Source organism: Cladosporium halotolerans (assembly GCF_011745625.1).
Source record: "Cladosporium halotolerans strain TM138-S3 chromosome Unknown Sca11, whole genome shotgun sequence".
NCBI classification, from domain to species: domain Eukaryota; kingdom Fungi; phylum Ascomycota; class Dothideomycetes; order Cladosporiales; family Cladosporiaceae; genus Cladosporium; species Cladosporium halotolerans.
The window spans coordinates 319,007-344,227 of record NW_027191462.1 but is presented as its reverse complement, the minus strand read 5'-3'; the positions used below and the strand labels follow the sequence as shown (position 1 = coordinate 344,227).

General features: G+C 57.3%; 4 protein-coding genes across 4 annotated transcripts; 2 read left to right on the top strand and 2 right to left on the bottom strand.

The window, feature by feature from the left end:
- The first annotated feature begins 547 nt into the window (after positions 1–547).
- Positions 548–2,257, top strand: WHR41_04345 (uncharacterized protein). Its single transcript, XM_069372951.1, has 4 exons — positions 548–1,095; positions 1,157–1,287; positions 1,344–1,478; positions 1,537–2,257. The coding sequence occupies exons 1-4, from the start codon at positions 823–825 to the stop codon at positions 2,186–2,188; spliced, it is 1,191 nt and encodes a 396-aa protein (XP_069230220.1). The 5' UTR covers positions 548–822; the 3' UTR covers positions 2,189–2,257.
- Positions 2,258–2,416: 159 nt separating this feature from the next.
- WHR41_04344 (uncharacterized protein) lies at positions 2,417–3,870 on the bottom strand. Its single transcript, XM_069372950.1, has 5 exons — positions 3,385–3,870; positions 3,254–3,327; positions 2,863–3,142; positions 2,642–2,807; positions 2,417–2,588 (listed from the first exon to the last, which is right to left on the bottom strand). The coding sequence occupies exons 1-5, from the start codon at positions 3,463–3,465 to the stop codon at positions 2,440–2,442; spliced, it is 750 nt and encodes a 249-aa protein (XP_069230221.1). The 5' UTR covers positions 3,466–3,870; the 3' UTR covers positions 2,417–2,439.
- Positions 3,871–4,128: 258 nt separating this feature from the next.
- Positions 4,129–7,609, top strand: WHR41_04343 (uncharacterized protein; the record flags this gene model as incomplete). Its single annotated transcript, XM_069372949.1, has 2 exons — positions 4,129–4,992; positions 5,070–7,609. The coding sequence occupies 2 exons, from the start codon at positions 4,129–4,131 to the stop codon at positions 7,308–7,310; spliced, it is 3,105 nt and encodes a 1,034-aa protein (XP_069230388.1). The 3' UTR covers positions 7,311–7,609.
- Positions 7,610–9,574: 1,965 nt separating this feature from the next.
- On the bottom strand, positions 9,575–17,129 carry PKS1 (Non-reducing polyketide synthase PKS1). The gene is made up of 2 exons (XM_069372948.1): positions 10,354–17,129; positions 9,575–10,297 (listed from the first exon to the last, which is right to left on the bottom strand). The coding sequence occupies exons 1-2, from the start codon at positions 16,797–16,799 to the stop codon at positions 10,216–10,218; spliced, it is 6,528 nt and encodes a 2,175-aa protein (XP_069230389.1). The 5' UTR covers positions 16,800–17,129; the 3' UTR covers positions 9,575–10,215.
- Positions 17,130–25,221: the final 8,092 nt, after the last annotated feature.

Here is a 25,221-nt window from a genome sequence, read left to right as displayed (position 1 = left end):
CTCACTAGAGCGCCGCTTTGTCTAATGATATGCGCCATTCGTTGCGAGTAACGGTGACGAACCAATTACCAGCGAGCGTTTGAACCCTTGTGGCAGACGTTGCATCCATCAAAGCAAATGAATTCGAATGCTCTAGAAGTGAAGGTATCATGCTAAAATTTACGCTGTTTGAGTGCCATGTCAAAGAGTAGGCGCTGAGACAGTTTGTCTAGATACTTGATGAATTCGCCCCTGCGCATAATGCATATATCAATGTCTCCAGCACGCTCTGGCGTACCACCAGCCTTAAAGAAGCGGAGACCGCTGTGCTGACGACGGCCAGCTGAGCTATGTGGGTCGCAACTGCAACAGCCAAGGAGGGACTCCGTTTCATTTCACCACCAATAGTCCAACTCGCATGGATTAAATTGGCAGTGATTCGTAACCAAGAATCGTTCAATGTAACAGTAGAAGCTCTTATCATGTAGGCAATGTAGTTTTAAACGCCGACAGCCGAGCTCGGGGTGGAGACGCGAGCACGCCATATCACATTACCACCAGGTTTAGTCGAATCTGGCGGAGGGGCACCACGCGAAGTGTTCTTCGACAGGGTCGACCGGCGAATATTTAAATTCTCCTGGCACTCACAATCTTTGATTATCTGGTCGCGTGCTTTGCTACTGGTGGTTGTAAGCTGCTTTCCCAATTGAGCTATCACAACACATCCCAGCTTCCCAAGCAGTTACCGATTGGCCCATGATTACTGAGCGATAAGAGCAAACGAACTGAAAAGACCCATCGTCAATTCCTTCGCCGCGAGCAGATCTCCAAAACCCAACCACAATGTCATCCAACCTCTCCCCCAACGCCGCCAACAAAGCTCTCTTCCCGGACGGCCTCAAAACCTCCGGTCAGCACAACCCGATCTACGACCAACTGACGCCTCCCGCGCAATTCCCAAAAGAGATTACAGGTTCGACTGTGTGGCGTGCCGAAGACTACCGCGATCATCCGGAGCGATGGACGCACGCTTTCAGCTCGGATGAGGTCGCGGAGCTTTCGGAGGCGTCGGATGCGTTTCTGAAGAGTGGAAAGCCTTTGACTGCTATGGCTAAAGTGTGTTCGCTAGCATTGGGCGTGAATGGTGAATTACGGCTGCTGATTCGATTGTCGACAGGATCTGTTCCCTCTGCCGAAGCTAGAGGCATTCTTCGGGACTGTGAAACGAGAGATCCTCAACGGCAAGGGTTTTATCTTGTTCAAGGGCATTCCGGTCCGCGAGTGGGGGCTTGAGAAGTCCGCTACCGCGTGAGTGCCTTTGGCGCTTAATCTTAAAGGGCGATATGTCTGCTAACGCAGCGCAGGTACATGGGCCTCGGAAGCCACTTCGGCTACTTCGTCAGCCAGAACTCGCGCGGCCACGTCCTCGGGCACGTCAAAGACCTCGGCGAAGACGCCACTGCCAAAGACAGAGTGCGGATCTACCGCACGAACGCCAAGTACGACTCCCAGGAATCCCGCCTCTCATCAGCAAACCACTGACTCATCCCCTCGCAGACAATACTTCCACACCGACGGCGCCGACCTCGTCGGCCTCCTCTGCATCTCCAAAGCCCTGCGCGGCGGCGAGAGCGACATCGCCTCAACGCACCACATCTACAACACCCTCCAGCGCGAGCACCCCGATGTGGCGCAAACCCTCGCCACACCAAACTGGTACTTCGACCGCAAAGGCGAAGTCTCGCAATGCCAGGAGCCCTGGTACAAGTCGAGCATCCTGTACACGGAGCGCGACAGCGCGCGCGTGTGGTTGAAATTCGACCCGAACAACGTGACGTCGCTCGCGCGCTTCAACTCGGGCCCGGACGCGGAGATCCCCGCGCTTTCGGAGGCGCAGAAGCATGCGCTCGCAGTGCTGGAGGAGACGGCGACGCGGCTGGCGCTGCACATGGTTTTGGAGCCGGGTGATATCCAGTTGTTGGCGAACGGGCATGTGCTGCATGCGCGGACGGCGTATGAGGACTGGCCGGCGGGGAGCGTGGATGAGGAGGGCAGGGAGAGGGTGCGGAGGCATTTGTTTCGGTTGTGGTTGGCGGTGCCGGAGAGTGAAGGCGGGTTGAGGACGCCGTTTCATGATTCGGATGTGAAGAAGAGGGGTGGCATTCAGGTCGATGATGTGCCGCCGTTTTGTCCCTTGGATGCTGAGTAGATGACGTGTAATCTGGTGAAGCGGTCATAGACAAGCCATGCGACGAGCTCGAGAGGTTGCAGTGTCACATCCATGCCCCGTGTCTGTCTTCTCTTTGGACAGGGTCATTTATCGAATGGAATTCTGCAAAATGTGAAGCTGCAAGAGCCCTGATTGGATATTATATTACAAGTCTATGGTGTCTCCATTATCAGCTTGGAAAGCAGTCTCAATGGCATCGGAGAATCGCTTTTGCGTCTGCAAAAGGCAGTCTAGACAGCTTTCCGAAGGTTCACACCGCACCAGAGCACAGGCGCCAAGTTTGTGGCGCAGTCAAATGTGAACAAGCTGATAAACCAGATGATGAGCAGCACTGGTACAGGCGCCAGTAGCACTTCTGTCCTGCTCAGGAAAGGAAGTGCTGTGGTTCCAAGTTAGCGAGAAATCTAGATTTAGAGGGAAGGGGCAGTGTACCATTATACCCAAGGAAGGTGATGACAAAGTAGTAGCTCAGCGCGAGAAGGTACATGGTGTTCCCGAAGAAGTTTGACACCCAGTAGTCGCGTGCAATCAGCGGCATGAACAGAAATTGCAACACGTAGAGGAAGACCCATAGGGGAAGGAAGGCGCGAATGGAAACCTGTGTCATCATGTCAATACCAGTCTGATATAATACTTGATTTGGACGAACATACGTCAAAGCAATATCCGAATTCGAGCCCCTCGTCGCCGTTACCAGGCGCGCCAAAGAGTCCCTGTCTACGCTTTCCGAGGACACGTCCGACAAGGAAGTACATGAGCGTAGATACCAGCAGCGAGGTTCCGAGAAAATGGCCGAGGACGAAGACAAGGGCAATCCGTATCGTAGGGCCCACGCCGTCAGCATAAGCCGAACCCCAAGCCACGCCAGTCATCAAGAAAAACAGCGACAAAAGGTAGGTGAAGGCCGGATCTGCTCGATGGTAGGAGTTTTTGGTCTCTGGGAATCGTTGTTAGACATCTCTGGACGCTTCAATGAGGGTGGGGACCGACGAACGTTTCTGTCAATATGTTAGCGATCAATAACTTGACATGAGCGTAATTGATAATCTTACGTGGTAGTAGATATTGCGAAACACTTTCTTGGGAGCAACTATCAGCTGTGTCATCTCCCATACTGCCTAGTCTTGGTTAATCGACGTGATCTTTGCGGACGGGCATCCCAGTGGCAATCTTACTGTTTCGAAATCCATGGAAGTAAATTTGAAAAGTCTTCGGAAGAAAGGCGGAAGCCGCATGGTGCTTTTTCGTTGAGCCATATTGGTGCAAGAATTGTCTGTCTGCTTCCTTGGTGGCAACAGCCTGCAGACAATCGTAGTCCAAAGATTCCGAGAAGCCGAAGTCAGATGCTAAAATAATATTGTACTGGGTGATGCATCCGTCAATCACCGAAGAAAGGAGGAACACTCGAATTAGTCGGGTCGAGCCCTCTTCCGTTGATCCTAGGAGAGACTTGCAAGGATCTCCGGGCTTTGTTTAGCGGAGAGCACAAGTGGCTTATGAGTGACGGAAAGCGGTAAGGTCCCGGAAAATGCAAGTCGCGAATTTTAATGATTTGATATGCCAGACGCTGGAGTCCTCGAAATTGCCAGTGACTGAGGGTTTGTTGTGTAGTCCCTCGTTTGTATTGGGCGATATCTCCTGGGAGCAGGTGAAAGTGAAGTCGAGGTCTTTAAACGTTGCCATGCACATGAACGCAAGCGGCGCTGGTGCCGGCTGACGGCTGGTCCCGCACAAGCTAGAGCTTCCTCTGCAAGACTTCGTCGTGCGCTCGCTGCTGTCGCAAAGCACAAGACAACCACTTCGCGCCGCGAAAGACACATCTCCTGCTCTGCTGCCCATCACCTGTGCTTCCACGTCGCATCACATTCATTTTTCTATCACTTGGGTCAGCTGCATTAACACCAACTAATTAACAGGCCATGGCGGAGGAGTATGACCCGCTCGACCCGCCCACCTTCAATGCTGGCGACGACAATGACGATGACAGCTACGACCCATCCGCCGGAGTAAATGAGGACAACACCGGCGAAGAAGATGAGGAAGAGTATGAGCCTGATTTCGGAGAAGGCGCCGCAAACGATACCCCTGCGCACACGAATCCCTCAGCAACCGCTTCGGCGCAAGCCTCGCAACAAATCAGCCGCACCTCATCTGCTGCGCCGAATGTCGCAGAACAGACTGCAAAGCCGAAAACTGTTGGAGGTTTCATTCTTGAAGAGAGCGATGACGAGGAAGATACCACACCCGCGCCGTCGCAGCTGAATGGCACGCACGGCGCACAATCGGGGCTGGGTGCTGTCGCAACATCCGAAGCGCAAGACTTAACATTAGGTAGTGAACCTACGCCAGACGCTGTCGCTGCTTCCATTGCACAACAGAACAACGGTTTCACGGGCTCCACTGCTATTACTACCTCCACAACTGCTTCCGTTCCTGCACCTGTTTCTAGCGTCACTTCTGATACCCCTGTTCCTGCTGTTCAAGTACAAACTGCTGCGGCAGACCAAGGCAATGTCCTCTCACCCTCGGTTCAGCCGAGCACTGCTCCCACCCCGACGCCTAAGCCTACAGAAGGCGCAGGCGCTACTTCGACTGCTCAGTCAACACAACTCACAACTAGGCTGCCACATGATAAAGTCGGCCAGCTTGAGGATCGCATCCAAGACGATCCCAAGGCTGACGTTGACGCATGGATGGCGCTGATCGCCCATTATAAGGAGAAGGATCAGCCAGATAACGTGCGCAAAATATACGAGCGATTCCTACACGTTTTTCCCACTGCGGTACGTACCTTCACCGAGATTCACATGAATGAGCAAGTGCGATTTCGCAATCATACGATGCTGACAATCATATACAGGCGAAAGTCTGGCTCGAGTTTGCTCACTGGGAACAAGACAACGGCGAAACCTTCCGCGTCGAGCAGATCCTGGGCAATTCATTGAACAAAGTCCTCGATACCGACATGTGGCATTTCTATCTCAACTTCCTCCGTCGACGTAACCCACTGATCAACGACGCGGACGGCCGCAACCGTGGGCTTCTGTCACAAGTCTTTGATGTAGTCCTCGACAAGGTCGGCATCGACCCTGATGCTGGTGAGATTTGGAAAGAGTACATCGACTTTATCAAATCCGGACCAGGAAACGTTGGCGGAAGCGGCTGGCAGGATCTGCAAAAGGTCGACATCTTGCGCAAGGCGTACCAGCGTGCCGTGGCTGTCCCTCACGAAGATCTTGTCAGGCTTTGGAAAGAATACGACAACTTCGAAACTTCACTGAACCGAGCTGCGGGCAGGAAGAACCTCAACGACCAGGGAGCTTCTTACATGACCGCAAAGTCGGCGAAGACCCAACTGGACAGCCGATTGGCCGGACTCGACAGGACAAGTCTACCGAAGCTGCCACCCGTCTACGGCTGCGAAGGCGAAGATGAGTTCGGAACTCAGGTGGAGAAGTGGCAGGAGTGGATCAGGTGGGAACAAGCCGATGAGCTTGTTCTGAAAGATGAAGAAGATGGTGCACAGTACAGGAAGCGTGTCCTATTTGTTCTCAAGCAGGCGACGATGGCTCTGCGCTTCTACCCCGATATCTGGTACGACGCAGCTGTCTGGTGTTTCGACCAAGGCAGAGATGACATTAACGAAGAAGGCGAGAAGTTTCTGGATGAAGGACTTGTCGCGAACCCCGAATCTGTCCTACTTGCCCTCAAGAAGGCGGATCGTATGGAAAGCTTGCTCCCAGCTGGGTCTTCCGACGAGGTGATCATTCAAAACGGCACAAAGCTCGAGGCTGTGTACGAGAGCAGCCTGACGGCTTTATATGCTCTTCGCGACAAATATGCAGAGCGCGAGAAGAAGACGCAGGCTGCAGTGCAAGAAGTCTTCGCCAGCATGACGCCCGAGGACGAGCACGAGAAGCAGGATGACGAGGAAGACGATATGGATGAAGAAGACAAGCCCAAATCACGCAAGCAGCAGCTCGAGGAGCAGCTGAAGGGAGTCAAACTCACATTCGACGCCCAGAGAGATCTCCTCAAGCGCACGATATCTGCGGTATGGTCTGCGAAGATGCGCGCCTTCCGTCGTGTGCAAGGCCAAGGAGCACCCAAGCAGCCTAAGAAGGGTTTCCGTGGTGTTTTTGCAGAGGCTAGGCCACGCGGCATGCTCACAAGCGACGTGTATGTCGTATCCGCTCTTCTCGAGCATCACTGCTACAGAGACCCTGCCGCAACGAGGATTTTCGAGCGCGGCCTCAAGCTCTTCCCCGTCGATGAGCTCTTCGCGCTGGAGTACATCAAACACCTGGTCTCTATCAACGACTTGACAAACGCTAAGGTCGTGTTCGAAACGACTCTCACCAAGATCCTTAACACGGCGTCAGTTGCTCCGGAAGTCCAGAAGGAGAAGTGCCGTCCTCTCCTCGGCTACATGCACGCCTTCGAATCCAACTACGGGGACCTAGCGCAAATCCACAAGCTGGAGAAGCGCATGGCCGAGATGTTCCCCGACGAGCCAGAGCTCCTCCGCTTCAGCCACCGCTTCGAGATGCCCGCCTTCGACCCCCTCAAGGCCCAAATCGTTTTGTCCCCAACCCAAACCCGCCCCAAAGCACCCCCTCAGGCCTTCCCCCCGCAGCAACCCCCTCCCGGCGGCTTCGCCATCGCCAGCCCTCAGACCGGCGAGATCCGCCTCGGACCTCACGGGCCCTACGTCGCGTCGCCCAAGCGTGCGCTCGAGGACTCCGACGCCGACACGCCGTCGCGCAAGTTCATGCGCGGCGACTCGCCCATCAAGGGTGCGGCGGGCAAGCGCATCGCGACCGCCGGCAGCAGCCTCAACGCCATGTCCGCCACCGTGCCGACGACGAACAACAACATGGCCGTCGGCGGGTCCAGCGGCAGCGGGTTCGCGGTCAAAAACTTCGTGCCTGGTGGAGGGGCGCAGATGGGTATGGGCGCGCCGGCGCCGCCGCCTAGCTTGCCCAGGCAGGTCACATATTTGCTGAGCATTCTGCCGAATGCGGCGAGCTATAATGCCACGAGGTTCGATCCGGGGCTTATGGTGCAGTTTTTGAGTGCGCTGCCTTTGAATGGCAGGTGAGCTGGAGAAGTAATGGGCTTCTGGAGAAGTTGAATGCATTTGGGTGGGTGGCTATTGCATTACGGCTGGGCTTGCGCTGATGGGGCGAAAACGATTGTCTCAGGTTTCGCGAAAAGTGCCGCAAAATGCTTGGAGAAAATGGCACGACGAAGGGAGTTCTGGTTTGGGTGGAAGTTTGGACGGCGAGGATGCTGGCGGAAAAGCCTTTTTTGCGTGTTTCTCTAATCGGTCACGATGACCTTAGTGTACTATAGTAAACGAGCCAAATCGAGCAGCGAGCGATGCTGGTCCTCTTTGCATGCCATTGAAATCCTCTTGAAATGTGCTTCCTTGGACTGTAGTGTTGGCGAAGGAAATTCATACAATCTGGAAGTATAGGAATGAATTTCAAGAATTTTTGACGATTCGGTTCTCCGAATGTCTGGCTCTTCTGTGCAGCGAGATCAATCGTACTCGTATCACCTAGTCATTTCGGTCTATAGCGAACAATGTATGACTTTTGGTATCATCTCTGAGTATAGGCTCGATGGCCAAGAGACGGTCAAACATGGCTCTGACTAAGCGACAGGACCTATGTCGGTTTTCATACTCCTCAAGCGCACGATGAAGATCTGAGGTAACAAATGTGTAGACCCTTCAGCAGACATCCTCAAATTCTTCGGCGCTGTCACTCCTCACTTGATCAGTCAGATGGTGCGTCTCATTACTTCTCGCCCTAGGTTCTTGATCTTCGACCGAAGCACGCGCGACACGCGTGACACCAACAAGTCTCTCTCGTCCGTCCAGACATTGTCACTCTCGGTCGACTCGCCGAACGATCCGACGAGAGACCAACACAAACCAGCCCTTCTCATATGACACTCACACCACATCCCTACACCTCCCAGCCACCAACACCCTCACCCACCTGCTCAAGCCAACCTCACGGTCACGATACACCTACCCACCTCCCTCTACCAAACTTCGTGTGTACACTATCCCCCAAAAAAGAAGCACGTCCCCAGCCACACTCCCCCCCCTCCCCGCGTTCCCCAGTCCCCAAAGCCACACCCCTCACCAGCGGGCCTAACGAGCAAACCCACAACAACCCCCAAGCCCCAGCGCGGGAGAGGCGCCCGCGAGGCGCCTCCGCCGCCCTCGAAATAGCGGCCGCATGCATGGCGCAGATCGACATGTTACCGCGTACTGTCTCGCGTGTGGCGCCTCTCCTTGCAAGGCGCATGCGCGGGGGGGTTGACAGCTCGTGAGGATTTGGGGGGGAGGGGGATTGTACCGAAGTCTATTTTTCGCTGCTGTGCCGGGGGGGCAGGGAGCTGGCGGGCGGGCTGGGGCTTGCAGGTTTGGAGGGAGAGAGAGGGGGTTAGGACAGGTTTTCGGACGTCACTTGCAGGGAATGGCATGGCACACGGCGCGGATGATGCTGCGCGTTTTTCGATGTCGTGCCGTGCAGCGGTCGACGATCGCGCTTCGAAGCGGATGGCGAAGCGAAAGGCTAAACGGGACGGCCGGATTGAAGGTGAGATGAGAATAGCTTTGCAGGGCGATTAGCCGTGCCCTTATCGTGCGCATGACAGATGGTGGTGGCTCTCGTATCCGGATGGTCAGTAGTCAGTCAGTCAGCCAGGCGCAGCGACGCAGGGCGACGGACTTTGAGGGGACGCCCGACAGTTCGACGTCGATCCCAGCCTGCGACTTTGCCTGTTTGGACGCTTTCGTGGCCGGATGGGGAAAGACCGCTCGCTTGCCTTGACGTGCGTCTGGGATCCTGCGATTATTTCTCCGTGACGAGGTAGATTAATTGCTGCTGCAGCGTCCTGCTGCGCTTGGCCATTTCTTATTTCCCGATGCGCACGGCGCAGACGCAAGGCGCGGTGGCACGATTGCCGTCGGCCGGCTTGATTGACACTGTCGCCGTGGATCGCGGTGTGCGCAGGGTTGCGTGCGTGTTATGTAGATTGGGCAAAGTTGGCGAAGGCGAGGTTCCATCGCAGTGTAGATGTGGTGCCGTGGTGGTATCTGTAGACAGGCGACATGCGTGAAGGCGAGTCGTCGGACTTGATCTTGTAACACGGCACACAAGTAGGTCACCGTATCACGGTCACGTGATATTTGTCATGCACGACACCCATCTTTCTCGACTGTAGTCAGCAAAATGAGCAGACCTAACATATGCTAATGTGCTTTGTAAGAGACTCCCTCACTAGTGTATTCCGAGCAAATCACTTGATCGATACCATATCGAGATGAAAGAGATGAGAAGGTCATTTTGTTTGAATCAATTCGCGCATTCCAATCCCTAGTACCTAAGCACCAAAACCCCAGGCCGGGGCCAACCGGCCTGCGATCAGGAACCGGGAACCCACGATATGTATCTAGAAAAGGAGTGTGTGTGTGTGTGTGTGTATCTTTCGCGCATGAAAATCCAACCAAGGTATACCATACCATACCGCACATGTTGCGTCGTTCAAATCCCAAAAGAATCTCAAACATTAATGCCGCGCTCCGTTCTATCCCAACCAATAACCGGAGAACATGTCATAGCATGTTCCCCCACGCTCGCGCAGAAAAAAGCAAGGTGACATAAAGAAAAGGTGTTTTTTGTAGTGGTGTTTTTGATGTTTTGTGGTATTGCGGCGTGTCCAGCCACGGAAAGGGTGCGGATTGCGTGTCTAGAAAAGTAAGTCGGCAGACAAGGAGCGGCGAAAGAGCACCGAGTCGCCGGCCAAGGTGTCGTCGATGTTTCCGTCGCCAGGCTAGATGTCTACCGACTGTTTTGTCTTCAGCTGGATCGTCCAGGGTCCACAGGCAACCTCAGCCCAAGGCGGCTGTAGCGGCTGGGGATCCAGAGCGTGGTGAGGAGAAGGTGTAGGGCGTAACTGGACACTGCAAGCTGCGGGCGAGCGATTTACGCCTTCCAGTCGATGGCCTCGCGGATGAGGTTGCCGAGGTCCTGGGCGTGCGGCGCGTGCATCATGTTGAAGTGGTGACTGGGAGACTGTTAGTGACTGTTGCAGACATTGGAACGATGTTAGGATTGACTTACCCTCCCATGACGCCGAAGCGCATGTTTTCCTTGCCGCAGAGCTGGGCCCAGCCGTTGTCACCGAACTCGGTGCGGTGGTTGAGCAGCCAGGTCATAGGCGCGGGGTCCTCCTCCTCAGCGGGCGGGGGGCGGGGGTCGCCGGGGTTGCCGGCAACACCTTCACGGCACCAAACTGCGTAAGTCGGGATAGGCTTCAGAGACGGTTGGGGTTGGTAGTCGGAGAGAGAGCGGATGGCGGCAGAGAAATGAGGAAGCAGCCACTTGGGAGTCTTGCTGGGGTCGCCAGTGCCGAGGAGACCGATCTCGTTGAAGAAGACGTGGAGACGGGCGGGCAGAGGAGCGAGGTTGACGGGGCAAGGGGAGTCGAGGAGCATGAGCTTCTCAACCTCCTCACCGTTGGCGAGCAAGCACTGAGCGACGGCGTAGGCGATGACACCACCCGCAGACCAGCCGGCAACGATGTAAGGGCCGACAGGCTGGCGGCGCTTCATCTCGGCGAGGTAGATCTGGGAGGCGACCTCGATGCCGCAGGTCCAGTCTTCAGGCTTCTTCATGAAGGGGCAGTTGAGACCGTAGGCGCAGACATCCTTGCCGAGGTTGGGGATGTCGACGTAGCTAGTGGCGGAACCGGAGCCATCAGGCAGAAAGAACACCTTCTTCGTTGCGGTCTTAGCATTTCCCTGGAGAAGAACGGACGTGGCGGGAGGGTACTGACTGAGGTCGGTCTTGCTGACGGCGGCGAGCTTTGCGCTGACCTCATCGAGCTGAGGGCCAGCGGAGCTCTTCTTCTCGGTCCTGGCAGCGGGCTTAGCAGCCTTGGCCTTTGGGCGCATACCAAGAGCGTCCTCGATGTCCTTGATGGTGGCGTTGGTGGTCAGGAAGGTTGAGGGAAGGTCAATGCCGGTCTTCTCACGGAGCTCACCGAGGATGGTCAAGCTCATGAGGGAGTCCATGCCCATCTCGGCGAGGTCGGCATCATCTGTGACCTCGGAGATGTCGACACCCATCTCTTGGGCGACGACATGGCGGGCGAGGGAGACCTCGCTCACCTCACCGAGGCTGTCCTGGACCTCAGGCTTGCCAGCGTCGGAGGGAGCGTAGCTGGGCACAGAGGAAGCCGGGGTGGAGATGTCCTGCTCGTAGGGAGTGGGCGCATCCGTGGGAGGAACGGAGTCCTCATCGGAGTCAGACTCCTCAGCCTCAACCGGGGCGGCGCCGTCGAACTGAGAGAAGTACTTCTTCATCTCGCCGACGGTGGGGTAGTCGGTGAAGAGAGAAGAGCTGATCTCCATGTCGAGGTCCTCACGGAAGATGGCAGAGATGGTGAGCGAGAGAAGAGAGTCAACACCCAGGTTCTCGAAGTGGGCATCGTCAACGAGCTCGTTCTCGTCAACCTCGGTCTCCTTGGCCAGGATCTTCATGACCTTGGAGGTGAGGTTGCCAGCGGCGGGCTTCTTGGCGGCGGCCTTCTTAGGCTTGGGAGCAGCGGCCTTGGGGGCAGGAGCAGGAGCGGCGGCCTTGACCGGAGCGGGCGCGCTCTTGATGGGAGCCGGAGCAGCGCGAGGAGCGGCAGCGACAGGCTTGGGAGCAGCGACGGGAGCGGCCTGAGCAGCAGAGCCCTTGTTAGGGGGCAGGAAGGTGTTCAAGACGCGGCGGGGGATCTGCTGGAACTTGATGCCCTCGCAGACGGCGATGATCTCCTCGCCGTCCATGATGTAGACATCACCCTTGCTGATGTTGTTGGGCTGCGGCTGCATGCGGACGTAGTTCCTGAGCTTCATGCCGGCGGTCAAGGGCTTGGAGAACTTCATCGCACCCCAGCCGTGAGACACGTAGACGTTCTGCTCAGAGTCCAGGAGGTCAGAGGCGTTGCAGATGAAGCCAGAGATGTGGCAGGAGCCGTCGATGTGGTAAGGCGGGCAGTAGAAGTCACCGTCCTCAGGCTTGGTGGGGAAGTCAAGGACGGCAGATGCCTCGGTGTTCTGGCCATCGAGGACAACCTCGGACATGGCGCGGTACTTGTCGGCGTAGCTGACAAGGGCCTTGAAGAGCTTGTAGGCCATGCCACGCTGGACCTTGTGGGCACCACCGGTCATGGTCTTCTGGGACAGGATGTCCATCTGGCTCTTGACCATGTAGTTGTAGCGAGACCACTCGGCAGCCCAGGCGGACTTGTCCTCGTAGTACATGGTGCAGTGGGCGTGGTCGAGCAGCTTCTTGCCGTCAGGAGAGACGCTGCGGTAGAAGAGCTTGACGGTACCGGAGGCAAGGTCAGCCTTGGCCTCGAGCTGGATGTGCTGGCCCTGGGCCGGCTGAGGGATCTGCGCGATCAGAGGCTTTCCGACCTCCATGTTGCAGACGTTCATGCCGGGAACCTCGGTGCCAGGGCGAGCCTGCTTCCAGATGTAGTCACCAACGGTCAGAGCCATGTCCGCGTACAGCGAAGACGGGCAGAGAGCAGCGTTGTTGACCATGTGGCCGCAGACGACGGGGTAGAGCTTCTCATCAGCGAGGCTGCTCTGGACAACAACGTTGGCGTTGTTGGCGGAGAAGTCCTCAGAGACGACGCGCTGGCAGGCAGTGGAGAGACGCTTGGCGGGAGCCTCAGAAACAGGCGCAGCAGCAGCACCGGGCCTCTCGACGTAGACCTCCTTGACCTGGGGAACCTCTCCCTTGGTCAGGGTCCAGTTGTTGGTGTAGTCGAGCCAGTACTTCTTGTTGTCGAAGCTGTAGGCCGGGAGCGAGTAAAGCTCCTGAGCATCGTTGAACTCGCGGTGGAACTCATCGAAGTCGAAGTTGACACCGGCAGTGTGGAGAGCGCACATGCTGGTGGCAATGGTCTTCCAGGCGTCCTCGTTGCGGCGAAGGGAAGGAGCAGTGACGGTGGCGCCAACAGATGCCTTGACCATGCCGGAGCAGACGGGGTGAGCGCCAACCTCGAGCCAGGCGGTCTTCTCGTCGAAGACCTTAGCCTTCTGGCCGCTGGTAAGAGCGGTCCAAAAGTTGACGGTCTCGCGAGCGTGGCGGGCCAGGTACTCAGGGTTGATGGTACCAGCCTCACGGATGATCTCACCAGCGAGGGGAGAGAGGACCGGGACGTCAGGCTTGTTGAAGGTGACAGAGGAGGCAACCTTCTTGAAAGACTCGAGGATCGGGTCAACCTGAGCGGAGTGGAAAGCGAACGGAACGTTCAGCTTGGTAGCCTTGAAGCCCTTGGAAGAAAGGGCCTCGTTGGCGGCACCGACAACCTCGCTGCTGCCGCACAGGACGGTCTCCTCAGGGCCGTTGATGCAGGCAATCTCGGTCATCTTGGGGCCAAGAGTGGCGCGAATGGCGTCAGCGCTGCCCTTAACGGCAAGCATGCCGTGAGTGTGAGGGGTGCAGTCGCGGACAAGAAGCTCAGCACGGCGGCCAACAAGGAGGACCATGTCGGAGGCGGAGATGACGCCAGCAACGTGAAGAGCGGCGTACTCGCCAAGGCTGTGGCCAATGACAGCGCTGGGAGTGATGCCCCAAGAAGCCCACATGCGCGCAAGGGCGACCTGAATGCAGGCCATGCCGAGCTGGACCTTGACAGGGGACAGAGTCTGGACGTCAGTGCCATCGAGGAGCTCGAGGAAGGACGGCAGACCCTGGATGCGTGCAAGGTGGTCGAGCTGGTTGATGTCCTCGCGGAAGCTCTTGAGATCCTGGTAGAGCTTCTGGCCGAGGCCAGTGTACTGCGAGCCCTGGCCAGTGAAGCAGAAGGCAACCTTGGTCGGGACCATGGGGACCGGGCTGTAGGACTCCTTGTTCTGAGCCTGCAGAGAGTCGATGACCTTGCTGATGTCGGACAGCGGGAATGCAACACGGTAGTTGTGCTGGATGCGACGAGCAGTCAGGGTGTAGGACAGAGAGGTGAGCGAGGTGCTCGGGTTCTGCTTGATGTAACCCTGCAGGTTCTCAAGGTTGCGCTTGAGCGCACCGATGGAACGGGCAGTGACGGTGACAGGCAGAGTGCCACGAGGGTCGACACCCTTGGGAGCCTCGTAGGCGGGGCCGTCCTCGAGGAGGAGCGCGGTGTTACCACCAGCGGCAGAGAAGTTGTTCAGGAAGACCTTGCGCTTGTCCTTGCCGTTGCGGGGCCACTCCATCTGCTTGAGAGGGATGTTGACCATGCGGTCACCAAGATCGGCGGGGAAGCCCTTGTTCATCTCGCCCTTGACACCAACGTTGGCGGGGATCTTGTTGTGCTTCATCATCAGGAGGACCTTGGACAAAGAGTTGATACCGGAGGCAGCCTCAGCGTGACCGATGTTAGCCTTGATGGCACCAAGGTTCACGGGCTGGTCGGCCCTCCTCTGGCGGTGGCGCGGGGCGAAGACGTTGGTGACCGAAGTCATCTCAATGCCATCGCCAGCCTGGGTACCAGTGCCGTGCATCTCGACGTAGCTGATCTCGTGAGCGTCAACACCGGCATCGGCAAGAACCTTCTTGTAAAGGAACTCCTGGGCACCAGCGTGCGGGTGGGTGATGGAGACAGCCTCGGCGGAGTGGTTGGTGGCAGCGCCGAGAATGCAGCCAAGGATGTTGTCCTTGTCATTGATGGCATCCTCGTAACGCTTGAGGATGACAGTACCGCAGGCATCACCACGGCAGTAACCATCGGCGGCGTTGTCGTAGGTCTTGCAAGATCCGGTCTTGGACAGGAACTGACCCTTGGACAGACCCGAGAAAATGTCGGGGTTGGTCAGAACGTTGAGACCACCAGCGCAAGCAGTGTCGCAGTCACCAGCCCACAGGGAAGTGCAAGCAAGCTGGATGGCAGCGAGAGAGGAAGAGCAGGCGGTGTCGACGGAGTACGACGGGCCGGAGAACTTGAAGTAGTAGTTGATGCGGCCGGGAGCAAAGGCACGCACACCACCGGTGATGAAGTAGGTGTCAACGTTCTGGGCGGCGTTGATCTCACGCCAGTCGTCGGAAGTCTGACCGTAGAAGGTACCAACGCGGTGGAGCTTGGTGGAGGGAGTGCGGTTAGGCACGTATCCGGACATCTCCAGCGCCTCGTAAGCAGTGACGAGAGCCAGACGGCCCATGGGATCAGTCTGGGCAGCCTCACGAGGAGACATATTGAAGAAACGCGGGTCGAAAAGACCGGGCTCGTCAATGAAGCAGCCGAAGGGGCTGTGAGACTTGTTCTTGCCCTTGCCGGAGGGGTCAACGTGCGCATCGGCGTCGAAGCGGTCGGCAGGAATCCTGCGGTGGACGTCAAGACCCTTCATGAGCAGGTCCCACAGAGCCTCGTGGCTGGCGGCGTTGGGGTAACGACCGGCAAGACCGACAATGGCGATCTTGTCATTCTGGGTGCGGCCGTGAGCCCTCTCCTCAGCCTCACTCCAGGTGGTGTAGTCAGTGACAGTGATGTCGTTCTGACCACCAGCCTTCAGAGCGGAGACCAGAGAGTTGGCGACGTTGCTGACACCGATGGCGAAGATCTTGTTGCCGACCTTGGTGTTGGCAGTCATCTGGGAGACGGTCTCCTCGAGGAGGTGGTCCCAGCGGACAGGCTTCTGCAGCATCTGGCTGAGAGCATCTTTGACGAGCTCCAGAGAGTTCTCGGCAACGATGGCCTTACCAGTGGCGGCAGAGTGGACGAGAGAAGCCGGGCGGCGGGCCTCGAGCTTCTCGGCGACCTCACCGATAACCTTGGTGATCTCGGCCTCGGTGTAGAGGTGCTCAGCGTGGTACGGAGCAAAGACCGGGATGGAAACGCGGTTGCCGGCAGCGAGCAGACCAGACTCGAAGAAACGCCTCGTGGTGCTCGGGGGACCGGAAATGGTGATGGCCATGACAGAGACAGCGCTGACGTATGCCTGGCTGGAGACCGGGATGCCGGCCTCCTTGTGGAAAGCGTCGAGCGCCTTCTTTGCAGCGGGTTCAGTGGTGCAGGTGCAGATGGTGCTCCAGCTGGCCTTCTCCTCGCCAGTGAGGGTCATGGCGGACTTGGGGCCATTGACCATAGCACCGCTGCGGAAGGACATGCGGACGAAATCGACCGCAAGCGGAACCAGGTCGGAGACGTTCTTCGCAGAGACCACGGCAGCGGCTGCGAGGAGGCCAGTGCAAAGACCGAGGACGCGGGTGCTCTGCGCGCTCGGGAGCTCCTCGGGGTGCTCAGAGAAGTATCCAATGTAGTGACCAAGCTGAGCGATGGTGATGAAGGCCGACTCAAGCATGGGGATCTTGTCGCCCTTCTCATAGTAAAGATCGAGCAGGTTGTTGATGGTCATGAAGTCCGGGAATCTTGCCCTCTGCTGGCGAGGCAGGGCCTTGATTTCCTCGCGAAGAGCAGTGGAGCTGCGCTCGAGGAAGGTGGACAAACTGGCATTGCCAGTGCGGAGGACCGTCTTGCGAAGCAGAGGGTACTGCTCGGCGGTCTGATCGCCGAACAGGAGAACGTTCGACATGTTGGCGGCTGGTTGGTGGGAGTTCGGATCGATTATGATTTGATTAGATTCGTAAGATTCGGTGATTTGAGGCGATCGTGATTATTTTGGCAAAGAGGAATCCGGATATCTGGTCGACTGTGGTGGCTAGTCACAGAAGATGTCGAGTAACTGGATGTGAGAGTGAGTGTCTAGGTAAACAAGTACACTGGGCTGGTAGTGTACTAGCTGCAACAATCTATGTTGGAACGGAATAAGAAAAGGATGATCGACAGGTGGCTAGTCTGTACGAACAACTGAAGAGTGAATGGGGAGGGTAGTAACTGAAAGCGATTTGGGAGAAGGCGTCCGGGAGTAATAATATATCGGGCAGGCGTTGCATTTGTTGACCAGGGGCCGGCAGGATCCCTACCTTGATCGAGCGATACTGCCACAGCCGTTCCGGACGGCAGGACAGTGCTGGGAGCTGGAGACAGCGTCCATGCTCTGAGCCATGCCCAGATGTGCCAAAATCAGCACATGGAGGTTTCAAACGGATCACCGCACTAACGGTCAGAGATCCACCCACGGCGGTGCCATTGCGTGCAGGACTGCCATGTCCGGCAAGGGCTCACCGTAAGCACGCCCCCAAAGATAGGCCCGTAGCGTGCTGGATGCAGTACGGCTGGCTGATGTTGAAGTCACGATATTCGGCTCTCCATATCGTCCGTGCTGCGCGTTAGACTCCCGCTCCGCCAGGACGTAAGAGGCTGCTGCGCGCCCAATTTGGCCCCTGCTTACGGGAGCGCTGCTGGCGCAGAGGTTATCTGGACGGAGGCTGCGGCAGGCTAGCACTGCGCTGGGCGAGGGATCCGCGCTGGGCTGATGGAGGAGATCCGCGCCCACGGGCGAAAACAGCATGGCCAGCAAGCCCAGCATCCCCGCCTCCGTGGTATTGCTGCCGTCATCGACCCGGAGAATTGCTGCTGCTGTGTCGCCTGCGCTGCCGCCCTGTAGGGACGTTGGGATGGCCTGTGACGGTTTCAGTGATGCTCACTCCCGGCTGTAGCAACGGACGCGGGGCTCTCGAGCAATCATCGAGGGCTGCCGCCTTCGAGACAGCGGTTGTCCCCCAAGCCTCCAAATAGAGACGAGACACGCATCGCGTCGTGTGGACCCCAGAGATTCGGATCGCATCACTCGGGCGCCGTTAGCCTTTAGCGCCGGACGCCTCTCCCTCGCCTCTCCCTTGCCGCGGGGAAGAGAGCAGGCCGGCGAGCGCTTCCGAGCACACCGGCGCGAAGCAAGGTTGAGGCTGAAGCGAGCGTGCCATCTGTGCCGTGGCGGTGTCTGCGGCCCGGGGGAGCTGTGCAGCTGTGGTGTCTGCGGTAGTGCTGAGTGCTGTGGTGTGCTGCGAGGATGCTGAGAGCTGAGCGCAGGCTGCTGTCTGCTGTCTGCTGTCGGCTGGCTGTTGGCTGCTGGAGGCTGGCTGCCTGGCAGGCTCACGCAGGATTATTGCTGACACTGCCTGCCACGCTCCGCCATGCTGGACGGAAATACCACGGCGGTCGGGCAGGGCAGGGCAGGGCAGAGCAGAGGATGGCGAGGCACGGCGACGCATGTCAGCCCACAGCACGCGAGCCAACATCGCATGGCGCGCGGGCACCCCGAGGCTCGTATGGGCAGCGCGACAGCAGCAGCAGCCTGCCTGCCTGCGTGCGTCGAGGCGGCGGCCGAGGTGTTCCTCCTTCGTGTTCCTCCTTCGTGTTCCTCCTTCGTGTGTGCACGCCGTGGCCCGCCGTGGCTCCGCCGGTGAAACGGGTGCTGCGGTGCATGACTCTGTGGGCTTCTGGAAGCGCTGCGTGCGTGCATGATACGGGTATTACGGGCACTCACTACTGGTACACACTCGCACAGGCACACGCTGCTGGCCGCACCGGATAGCGCGCTGGTGCTGCTCATGCTCCCGGCCGTCGGACTTTCGAGTGCTCGCGCAGCCACGTCGCAACCTTCGCACGCCTCGTGGTGCAATACCAGCCGGTGGTAATCCACGCGCCGGATAGCCATCTGTGCCACCAGCGCCCTCGCGAGCTTGCGTGCGTGCGTGCGGCAGTTGGAAGATCCGGCGTTGCGGCTGCCGCGCAGGGGCCGCCGGCTAGCATCGAGTGCGCAACGGGCCCGCCGGACTAGGCTATATGCGTTCAAACAATAGCGTCTTCTCCCTTATACAAACACAAATGTCCGACGCTCAACGCTCGATTGTCCGGGACGTGCTCCAGCGCGCTGCAGATGGTTGCAGCTCAACTACTGTCACATGTTACTCTCCGCAAAACGCCACAAGGCTTCTTTGCACGCCTTGCCTCGTAGCGTCACTCATTCTCAGCTCTTCGGGAGGATCCTTATCCACTCCTGAACACCCCGTCGAGCCAACACCCGTCCATGCGGTGCAATCATCGGAATCAAGTGCAGATCTCCAACACTTTGCTGCACCATGTTGATCAGACTCACTCAATCATCAACCCAAAACCGAATCCTCCAGGGTGTTTCGTCTGGTTGGAGCCGTGAAGACGGCGGGACGGTGCTCCAATGGACTGTGGGCTTGTGCTTCCTCCACTATCCGAAAACCACGGTCACCATGTGGGGATGATGGCTAGCGGTATGCTCTACTGATGCAGCTGAATACCCGACTCAGAGATGGCTGAATCGTCGACACGCTGTCCATCTCCATCCCAGCCCCGGCGTCGCCGTCACGACCATACTGTACCGGGGCAAGCAAGCGCGGCTGGCATCAAAAAATATCCCGAAACCGATGCCCTAGAGAAAACTAACGAGTCTCCACCCCGGCCTGCAACAGGAGCGCTAACCATCAATGGACGCTTGAAACAAGCATCGAAGGAACGGTTTCCTGGATCAGATCCTCCGCTGAGGCCAGACTGGATTAGGGAGTCGCAGAGGCGTCTCATGTCTCAATAATAGATACCTGCCGCCTGTGGCGCCTCCCTCAACACGCCTATCCGTATCCTGGTTGTCTCAACCGGAATACCGGCCTAGAAGCTTGAACAGATTGCTCACCCGGTGGCGCTCTGTTACAGATTGAGCAGTTCGAATGTAGTTTTCGGCAAGCCCTGATTCTCCCCATCTATCAAAAACGCGATTCAAACCCGGTCGATCCTACGTACCCGGAAAATGTCGGTAGCGCTAGGTAAGAACTACTCGCGGCGATTCAGCGGATGCTCTTAGAGACGGGACACCGCGCGGGTCGTAGCGTCATTGGGACGTCCTCGCATATGGACACACATCACCGATCAATCAATTTGCGTTGATGTGTCCTCGGTCACTCTGGGATTCTGCTGTTGCCCTCGGAAAGGTTTCACGTGCCAAGGTCTCTGCCCTACATAAAGGCGGATCTTCTTCGAACTTGTCAGGAAGCCTAGGATCTGGCTCAACCATATTAGGCCGTCCTATCCGCGACACTGGCATTGCTCATTGACAGAGAGCCCATTGACAGAGATGGCTTTCTTGTCCTCATCTTCACTGAGATTACAGCAATAGAAAATAACTTCGAACTTGCAGCCACGCGTCAGTAGTACGAAGTCGACCTCAGACACACATTTGTTATGCAGAGTTGCAGTATGCAGGTCGACAACTCAAAATAGCGTTTAGCTTGTTTGCACATCTCACTCAGCATCAAAGTACTAATGTGAGGAGTATTCTCTCGAGCTTACACTGTCTGACAGGCGTGGTTTCGTCATCACTTTCGCCGTGCAAAGCCAGTAACTTTGACAAATTCCAATCTGACTACACGACACCCGCACTTAGCTTGCAGTCGACTTGCTCCACAGCAACTGGACATCTCGATCCTCAAATCGAATGACAGCTATCGCAAAAAGTAGTGGAGGGATCGACGGCCGCCAACGGTGCTGCATCCAAGATTGAAGAGACACCAGCCGCAGTCTCACTCTCGCCTGCTCTACTTCCCTTTCCATCACCCGATAGCGAGCATATCCAACACGTATCTTCAAACAAGCTCGTCGTCACCAGCCGCCCGCAGCCACACTCGACCCGACTGACTCAGATCCAAGCTCTTGCTAGGCCAAATTCTCCGAGACATTCGATAGACCAACGGCGCTGCCAACGGTCCGGCTTCGACGCTTGATGCTGTGGCGATTGCGTGTATAAGGTCTCAAACAACAATTTCTCCCCGCGCCCAATGGTATCTACGAGCAGAGTATCAACATTGACTCTTTCCAGAACGTCCACAGCATCGTATACTCAGCTCGAAGCCAGAGGTCATCAAAGCCAAAGCCAGGACAGGGTCGTCGCGAGCGTCGCTCCGCCGAAGCTTATCTCTACTTTCGCTCACGTCCAAGATCGTCGCTGGAATGTAAGTGCGATTGCCTTCAATACTTCCAGCGCTGGCTTTCCATGCATACGAGCAGACGGGGCCCAAGCACAAGCAGCCTACCAATCCAGAATGGCACGCACGCTCTAGCAGATCTCCTCCTCTTGAGCGTACCTGCGAACACCATGCTAGCGTACCGCCCGGAGATTTTCACATCCGCTGCATGTGACCGTCCGGTAGCTTTTTGGCGATCTGCGCGTGGGTGAATGGAAGGCCTGACATGACAGGTCCTGGCAAGGTTACCGGCACGCGCAGCGCCCGCAATCTTCCAGAGCAGCGTCGTCAATTCGAGAATCATGCTCAGCTCGCTGACATACGCCGATTCGTGTGCTGAGTCTTCATCAAGCCTCGCCTCAAACGGTTTGCGGAAAGGCGAGTCTGGAACTCTAAGTTGCCATAGACACTGGTGAGACACGAAGCGACTGCAAAACGGCCCTCTCTCAGGCCACCCGGCCATCTCAATCGTGACGTGTCCATCCTCGCTGGGAGCAAGCGGTGCCAATGCGCTGAAGAGCCAACGCCGCAGAGGCGTTACATGATCTTACATCCCACCTTCCAGAAGAGTCAGCCCTCTGTGTACACCAGGAGCCGCGTCCGGCCGTTCATATTGCGCAAGAGCTGTCGCTGTGATATGATCAACGGCCACATGACTTCGAAAACACTGCCATCCGCGCCCAATCTGGCATGAGACAACCCAGCTCTTCTATCTCTCAACGCCCTTCGAGCTGGTATCAAGCCGGACTGTCAGTCCGCTGTGCCCAATTGCAACCCACCGTCCCGCCCGCAATCATCTGGTCCTACCAGCCCCCTCCATCCATCTCCCATCTCCAACCCGTCGACAACAATCAAACGGATCAATACATCCTCAACAGACCAGAACCACTCTTCCCCCCTCCCCCAACCCACCTCCCGCCCCGGAGTAATCCCCGCACAGCAGCAGCAAAACCCGGTTCCAAAAACCCTCCGCTCCCGTCCAGTCACCACGACCTATATCGCCTTGGCGCCCGCCTATATCGAACCTTTGGCCGTCCGCGCCAGGTCGCGTACCGGACGATCGCGTCCTCAGGGTCGCGCGCGCGCGGGCGGCCCTCCGTCTGGCTGGGCTGCATGCTCTCTCTGGACGGACGCTTTGGCGTTTTGGGAGCGGACGGCAGACCGATCGGGTCGTCGTCGTTGCGTAGGGCGGTTTAGGGCTCGGCTGGGCGCTGCGAGCCGGTTTGTTGGTTTGGTTCCGTGGTTTGGAGGGCGGTTTTGGGAGGCGGGGGTTGGGGCGGAGGCGGGCTGGTGCGTCATGTCCTCGGCTGGTGCACGGGTAGGGCTCTTGGGGGAAGAGGATGTTGTTGGATCGGTGGTGGGCGTGTGGTTGACATGTGCCGTCGTTCGGTGGGCGACCGGTGTGGTCGTAGCGTGTGAGGCTCCCGTGGTGGGATTGACGGGCGGCGACGATATGGGCGGTAACGTACCAAGACCTGGTATTATCATTTATTTTGAACATCTTGATCACGATGTTGTCATGTGGGGTGTGAGAGGAGGGGAAGTTCGATAGACGTAGTTCTGTCTCGAAGTGGAAATATGCCTTCACTTCCCCAACCCGAACCCTAACTACCCTAAGCTTCAACGACAACTCCTTATAGACACGTCTCTGTTCGGTTGTGAGTCAAACAACTTCTCTCAATTGGCTCATCGTTATCCCAAAATGAAAATGTGATGTATATCAGTTGCTAATGAGCGGCCTATCGTGTAGTCGTCAACCTGGATATGAGAAGTCAATTTCGTTCACATCACTTCACATCAGCCCCACGACTTTTCTGTCCGCAGCACGCCGCGTTCGTGGCATGTCAGACATAGTCCCAGTTACGGCTGCGAAATTTCACCATGCAGTTGAAAATGTTCGAATCGTCTATGTTCATTGATTGAAGCATGGAAACGATACGGCGAACAACACGATAAAGCCATGCTCTCGTAAAGCTGTTCGGAAGGCAGCGACTACGATCGCCATGGTGGTCCAGGCCAACGAGTAGATGATAATACACCCTGTAACTGTTCTGCTATTCCTGACAATGAACAACCCAGCATTTCCTCTTTCCCGCTCGACCCCGATTGAACCAGCCCCGCCAGACAGAGACAAAACCCACATGTACCTTCGCTATATGTACAAAGACCCCCATGTCGGCACGCAACTGTTCATGCGAACGATAATCCACGACCGAGCTATCATCAATCAGAGTCCCCGACCTCATCATCATCGGAATATCAACACAGGCAACACCCATCCCTAGGCATCCACACTCCTTCACACCTCCCCATAAACGACATGAACCAACCAACACCACGGCAACCACCAGGCCGCGCACGACAGCCAAAGCTGCCCGCCCGAACCATCCACTGCATCCTCGCAGTGCAGCACACGCACATACCAACCAACCAACCACACCAACCAAACACCCATCGCACAAGCGAACAAAACCACCCCGACCAGCAAGCCAGAAAGGACCCAAAACTTGGACGCAAATCTCACCCACCTATCCTGCCTACTTTGATCGCCGACGCGAAAGCGCGCGCGCAGCCCCCATCCCATCCCATCCCACCCCATCCCATCATACCCACGGTAGGCAACCGCAGAACGCGCAGGCTGACGGCCTCGAGCGAGCTGCAAGGCTGTATAGCTTGCACAGCTTCTCCTCGTGTGTCTGGCAGAGAGGGCAGAGAGCAGAAGGCAAGCTTGGGGGCCGCGAGCGCTGAGTGGTGGAGGGGGAAAGCGTTGGGCAGATGCAAGAGTAGGAGCAGGAGCAGGAGCGGGAGCGGGAGGTTCTGGTGGTTGGTTCGGTTTGCGATTGCGAGGTGAGGGTGGGGGACGATAATGGTGGTGATGATGATGTGATTTGAGAATGCGAGCGGGTTGGTGTACATACATGCCTACATACGTGCTCCTTATCAGGGCAATGCCCGAGGCGAAGGAGGTGTGGTCGGAAGGGCTGCTGCGGCGGGTCCGCGCGTGTTGGCCACACCAGACCACACCAGACCACACGACGACCACCTCTATCTCTATAATCGGCTTGCGATCTGTACGTACTTACGCATGTATTGCATTACCTGAGAGACAGAAAGAGACAGATGCGACGTACTTTCGATTCTCGTCCTCCTGACTCAGGCCCACTGCCTCTTCCAGCATGATGATGATGACCACGATGACGACGAGCCGGTCATCCCGTCGACGACGATGTCGGTCGAGGCAGAAACGAAGGGATCTGGAGCCGAGGCCTACAGCGCTGCTGCTGCTGCTGCCGCCGCGCACATGCATGTAGATAATGTACAAGAAAGCACGCCTGCCTGCTTGCCTGCCTCGGAACCACTGCGAGGGCTGCTCTGTGCTACACACCTTCGAGAAGCGAGGACGGGGATGATGTTGGCGATCGAATATATCTCGAGAAGGGATGGAGGGAGAGAGAAAGAGAGAGAGGCAGAGAGGGCGGTGAAGACAGAAATAAACCAACCAACCTTGAGCCTCCCGACGGCCACACGAACGAACGACCTCACTCACAAGCAGCCAACCGCCTCGCTTCTTCGCAAGGCGTGCGCGCGCGCGAGCAACGCCGTGCCTCCAAACCACCACCACCACCACCACACAGCAGAGCCCGAACCACGCCCGTCCGCGTCGCGCAAGTGCGACCCTCCCTACCTCTCTCCAGAACGACAAAGGCGAAAGGGAAGGGGAAAGCAAGCCCCTCCGGCGCGGAAGATCTGAGATCATAAACCTCCGTGCCACGAGGCGCTCTCGCTCTCGGGCTTGCGGCGCGTTGGGTCGCACACGCGTGGCCACATGACACCGCGCGCGCGCGCGAGGGAGGGAGGCAGAGAGGGAGGGAGGGAGGGGGAGGGCCCTGCCGGTGCCGACGACGCGGTGGGCGGCGTTGGCCACGCCGCGTGTGCGACGCGGGATGCAGGCGTGCGGTGCGGTGCGGTGCGGTGCGGTGCGGTGCGGTACATTACCTTGCCTTGCCTTACCTTGCCTGCTCTGCTGCCTGCTCTGCGCTGCTCTGCTGCGGTGCGACCGATGCGGGT